The sequence below is a fragment of the Taudactylus pleione genome, unplaced genomic scaffold (assembly GCF_031769625.1).
Source record: "Taudactylus pleione unplaced genomic scaffold, aTauple2 ptg000451l, whole genome shotgun sequence".
NCBI classification, from domain to species: domain Eukaryota; kingdom Metazoa; phylum Chordata; class Amphibia; order Anura; family Myobatrachidae; genus Taudactylus; species Taudactylus pleione.
In genome coordinates this window covers 5258189-5264188 of record NW_028284853.1, presented here as the reverse complement: position 1 = coordinate 5264188, position 6000 = coordinate 5258189, and the positions used below count along the sequence as shown (strand labels likewise).

Sequence of the window (6000 nt, the reverse complement as noted above, 5' to 3'; positions counted from 1 at the left end):
GCTTATAAAGCCGCCCACTTCCCATTACATACATCCACAAGTCAGCAAAAACATCGGTAACATCGAGTAACATCGGACCCATACGCAGAGTTGTGGTTGAGCATGACATGCCTCACAACCTGCAAAGCTTCCTGTCACCATATAGAGCTCTGGCTGCGTATGCCGTCGCTGGGGCTTAATTATGCATGCCCCTGTAACCCAGGTACGCCTGCGTTCCTTTCACCTCCCCCCTCTCCACCCCCAAATGGCACTTCCTGTCACTCATTTCCTTGTGTCTGTGTATCCACTGCATTCGCATTCGCGATCGCAGCGGCTGGTTTGCACATGCGCACTGCGGTGCATACGCATACGCAAGACGCAACCATCAACCGGGTGCATGCGAACACAGACTAGCGACCCAGGCTGAATCAGGCCATAGCCCATTAGCACTCGCTTAAGGGGTTACGCCTCCTTTCAGTATTTATCAAACAGCAGTAAGCTGTACCGATTAGGACATTTAGAGATAAAGCTGCATACACACACAACGATTTTGTTACCAATGATTTTCTGAACGATTTACGAACGATTTTCTGTCAGATTATCTGTCAGGTTATCTGTCAGGTTATCTGTCAGATTTTCCAAAGTGTAATGAACGATTTTTTTGAACTACAAACGATTTTGCATGTACCCTTAATGAAAATCGTTCAGTTGGTCAGTCTGAAATAAAACTATAAACTACAAACTACAAAAGTGAACGCGCATGAACGATAATTGTTCATCGTTTTAACTCAGAAAGTGAATGATTTTTACAACAATTGAACGACAAACGATATCGTTAACGATAATCGTTCAAAAAATCGTTGTGTGTGTATGCAGCTTCAGAGGTAAGTAATGTTAAATACCAATATACGTTGGTATTACTGCAATACTAAATGAAATATGCCGCTGGTAATAAGGATCGTTATTAAATGTGACCTTTAATATTGTATTTTAATAACTAAAAACAAGCACCACATTTCTTTAACTGGACAAACATTTCTTACATCAGCGTTACAGTTTTGCAATGTTCCTCATACCTGAGAGAATCTCAGGGATGGTTCAGTTGCTCTCAGTCTTGGCAAACTTGTTCATTAACAAGCAAATGTGAATGTCAGACTCATAATACTTGCAAACGTGGTCCCTGGAGGATGTACAGTCGCTGTAGCTGATGCCACTGTCATGTCCCAAGCATCCACAAAGCCAATGTTTATCCCTTGGAAAACTTCTTTGAGCACCAGATACTGAGAATAACCATGGAAGTCACCAATTCTTTCAGGGGGGACACTGGTTTCTCTGGTGTTTTCGGTTTTGATGATGACTTTGGTGTCGGGGCTCCTGAGGAGCAGTCGTTCTATAGCTCTACGGATGTTGAGAGCCCGTTTAATGTAAAGTGTCAGGGGAAACTGCCTAAAGTGTTGTCCCATTGTAATAACGATGATAGTGTCCTTTCCACCAGCACGCTGGTCAATTTGACGACTTGTATACATGTCCTCCATGAAGTAGTAGAACATGAAACTCTCTAATGGGAACCCATGTCTTTTGTATGAGATATACATATCTTTATCCATGTTCATAGCCTCAAGTGTCTTCTCCCAACTATGCCATCCACCTTCATGGTGACGGAAATAGTTCGCTACTGTTGGAGACATTTTGTTTAAAAAAAGACATGCACTCAGTCCAAGCAGTATCTAAAAATATCTTATCTGTAACCTACTTTAGTTTAGACAGATCACTAAGCCAGATAGACTACATACTGTATTTGTTTATACCCAGTATGCATAACTTAACAGTTTTTATCATTGCTGTAGATTTATAAGGTGCTAGAGTGCTCTGCAACCATAGACAATGGGGAAACAAGGCATGCCATAAACAGTGACAAGGTAGACAAAATAAATGCAGACATGAAATGAAAGGATAGTGGGTGGGATGTACTAAGGTTGCGGTGACCATTCTATCGGTCACTGCAACCTTGCTAATCGCATATGTACTAACATAGTTAGTATGCGATAAGAGCTGCCCTTTATGAAGCAGCCGATGCCTGGTGACGGGGTCTCAGTGGGATCCCGTCCCTCCGAGCCCCGGGAGCTTCCTGCTGATCACATGTGCACCCGGAAGAAGATTAGGAGGAGATGGAGGACCCAGGAGGAGCGCGGGCCGGCGACCATGGACAGCAGGTGAGTGGGGGCCAGCACTGGGCGATGGCGGGGTGGCAACTGCGGGGTGGCGAGGTGGCGGCGAAGCGTCGGGTGTGGGGTACGGTAAGAAGCCCATAGGCTTCTATAGGGTGACGCCAGGTTTTTCTGGCGTTACCCTCCGCGCCGACAAAAGTGTGGGCGGGGCTTAGTACATAAAGAAATGCGGTAAAACCCTCGAAAACAGGTTTTTTACCGCATTTTTCCTTTAGTACACCCCGCCCAGGGAGAGCCCTGCTTATGAGGCAAGAAGAAGAGGGCACATTAGTGTGGGTAGTAAAGGAAGCAGTAGGGTAAGCTCTTATAATGTGTTTTTCAGGGCATGTTTTAAGATGTAAATGCTGTGGGAAAGGTATACCATGAGTTGGCAGCAGCACAGAAGGAGTCTTGCAAGAGGGAGTGAAAGGTGGTTACAAGAGATAAAGTGCAGATGGAGATCTGGAGGGTGAGCGGGACAGTATTTTGTTATGAGACTTCAGATGTAAGAAAATGTGTTGCTGTTAAGGGCTTTGTAGCTGTGGGTCATACTTACCTACTCTCACAGAAGTTGCGGGAGGCTCACATGCCTGGAAGAGTATCCAGATCTCCTGCATCCTTCCACCTTCCTAGTGAAGTGGGCAGGATGGGGAGATAATTGCCGGGAATCGTGGCTCTGCATGAAGGGGCGAGGCTAAATGACATGAAAAGGCATCATTTAGTCCTGCCCCACTCCTCACGGTCCTGCGATTCCCAGCAGTTTGTCATGATGGGGCGGGGCCTAATGACATAGGAACTGGCCCCACCCCCCGAAGTGCCCAGCTGTGTCTTCTCTCCGGACACCTCCCGGAGAGGAGTTAAAAAAAAAGTCGGTGATGCCAGTTACACACTAGACGATATGTTGTCTGATCCGGCAGGACCGACCGGGCACATCATTTAGTCAGCCCTAGTTTAGCCTTTGTGAGCAACATCGCCCGGTGGACCTGCATGTTGAATGCAGCGTGGCCCCCACACTCGTGCCGTCGCTCCCAGCATCGGCAACTGCGTGTGCACTTGCCGATGCCGGCACCCTGCCGGGACGTGTTGCTAACGAGGACGGTACACACTAGATATTGTCTAGTGTGTACCGCCTTAAGTATGATGTAGGTGAGTAATTCGAATTAGATTCCGAAGACACAAGGAGCCAGTGTTGTGATTGGCTGAATGGTGCGGTAGATGTGTAGAGGGGAGAGAGGACGGTCATTCTTGCTGAGGCACTTAGGATGAATTGAAGCAGGGATAGCTGGGTGGGGAGAATGTCAGATAGCAGGAAGATGCAATAGTCAAAGCAGGAGGAAATGAAAGAATAGATAAAAGGTTCGATAGCATCTTTGATAAGAAAATGGCACATTATAGAAATGTTTTAATTGTAGAGGCAACAGGACTGGGAGAGAGACTGGATGCGAAGAATAAAAAGAGCCAACTGTGACACAAAAGCAATGGACTTGGAGGACTTGGAAGGATAAGAAAATTAAATGGAGCTGTTATCTATCCAAACTCAACTGAATTTTCAGTTTTAAAACAAATTAGCTTTCAATACATGTTACATTCTATAGCAGTGTTTCCCAAACTTAGGAGCTCCTTCAGACCCGCTTGCTAAGATGCATACTCTCGCTGCTGCCGATGGTATGCAGTGTGTATACATTGTGCGCATGTGCATACCTTAGCGACAGTTTACAATGCATTTGCTCGCTGCGCATAGACAGCCCTGCAGAGTGAGTGACCGGGGAAGCCGTTTGTAGGTGGTAACAGGGGCTGGCTATTAAAAATGGGGGAGTGGAGGTGGAAACGCAGGCGTGCCTGAGCATCTCAATGGCGTTTTAGAGGTGTGCGTAATTGTAAGACAGCATCATAGTACACGTCACCTGGCTTGTTTTTACACTGAAGTGCTTGCGGCAGGGTATGGTCAACCTCAAGTGCTGCGGCTGCGATAGCATCCGATGTACCGATGGTTGCATACACGTCCTGGACATGACGTGCACAAGTGGGTGTCTTAAGACAGGCTGGTGGGTGTCTGCATACACTATGTGATCACTCTCAAAGAAATACTGGGCGTGTTAATGCCTACGCAATTTGCATACACATTGTGCGAGCGATCGCATCTAGCAAGCGGCTCTGAATCAGCCCTCATTCCTCAGGGAGCACTGACAGTGCATGGTTTCCATTCTTCCTAGTTGATGCACAGGGTTATTCATTACTGGCTGATACACTTTAAAATATCCACAAGTGGAGCTAATTATTTACATTTTGATTCTGGGCCTGATTCACTACAGATCGCAACTGCGTATGCAATTGCGATTAAGCCCGCAGTTCAACTGCGATGGTATGCTATTGCGATCGCTATCCTGTCGCAGCCCTACACAGGGATGCCAAATCTCTACTTAGCCAACATCCGTAATGTTTAGCAAGACTGCGAAACCATCGGTAACATGGAGTACCATCGCAACCTCACGCACACTTGCACAAGCTCTGACCTTACTCAGAAATTGCTAACTTCCACACACGATATGAGACCTCAGACTACGTAGGCCATCGCAATGGATTAGTTATGCACGCCCCTGCAACGCTGTCCGAACGCACAGGGACACCTGCGTCTCGCAGACCACCCACCCATCGCCTACCCCAAACGGCACTTCCTGTCAATCATTCTGCGATGGGTCTGAATAGTCGCTGCGACTGCAACGGCCAGTTCACGCATGTACATAACGACATAATTGCCCGTTTGCATGCGTAATCGCAGTTGCGTACGGTAGTGAATCAGGCCCACTGTGAAGAGACCTGGAAAACATACACTGTTAGTGCTCCCTCCCTATACAGGAGCACGTGAAATATTGCTATCTGAAAGTGAGTTTGCACTGGCCATAGTAACTAATCCGACAGGCTTCAGACATTATTGTTTAATGAGGCTTTATCAGAGATGTACACTAACCCGATGTTTAGTGCACATCTCCGATTGTAGCCACTCTGATTGACAGTGCTGCTTTTTCGGGGCGGGGAGGGGGCGGTGGCGGCCTCCATTTCCCCCAACGAAGGCGTGTTGTCACTGTTGGGGGTGGGGGAGGAAGAGTCCTGGCTCTCCATTAACTGATGGAGGTTTCCTAGCTTCTTTTGAGCAACTGCGATTGCTGGCTTGAGTGACCCCATATATTCATTCAGCCGGCAAAGGATCACGCAGATGTTCCGATGCTGTGTCCATGGACGCAGCTCGGATCAGTAATGCATGCAGGAGGCATGATGCCTCCTACTCCATTACCATAACAGTGCTATCGCAGCTGTACCATGTTAGCAACTGCGATAGCAAATCCTTCCAAGCCTGAATCACCCCCAATTTGCACAAGACTATCAAAACTAATTGCTGATTGGTAGCTGTGTTTCACTGCTAACTATAATGTTAGTAAATAAGCCCTTCTGTTTTCAATTATGAGCCATTTTAGTTACTGAGGAGGGACTCCATGCAAAGCCCCCCATTTGGGAGTAGTTATACATTATGCTTCATTATGGTTCTCCTATGCTCGCATCTTTAGCTCAAATATATTTGGTCCTACATTGTTATACCTCTTTTCCACCAAAAACCCGGGTCCGATCTGGGTTTTCAGACATGGTTCTAAGTTAACCCAGGTCAGACCCAGGTCAGACACCGTTTACACAGCACCATCAATCTGGGTTATTCTCAGGTCAGCCCTGTTCGCATTGAACCTGCTAAACTTGTGAGGTCATAAAAAGTGGGAGGTGACTGCTCCACAGCCACCAATCAGCTAATTTTAGGTTATTTTTC

General features: G+C 46.8%; 1 protein-coding gene across 1 annotated transcript in view; it reads right to left on the bottom strand.

Annotated features, from left to right (window-relative positions):
- Window positions 1–960: 960 nt before the first annotated feature.
- LOC148505530 (NXPE family member 1-like) overlaps window positions 961–6000 on the bottom strand; it is a 37086-nt gene continuing 32046 nt past the window's right edge. Inside the window, exon 5 of the mRNA XM_088448088.1 lies at window positions 961–1654. Within this exon, the coding sequence (XP_088304214.1) occupies window positions 1110–1654 (545 nt within the window). The 3' untranslated portion in view covers window positions 961–1109. The remainder of the gene's footprint in view (window positions 1655–6000) is intronic.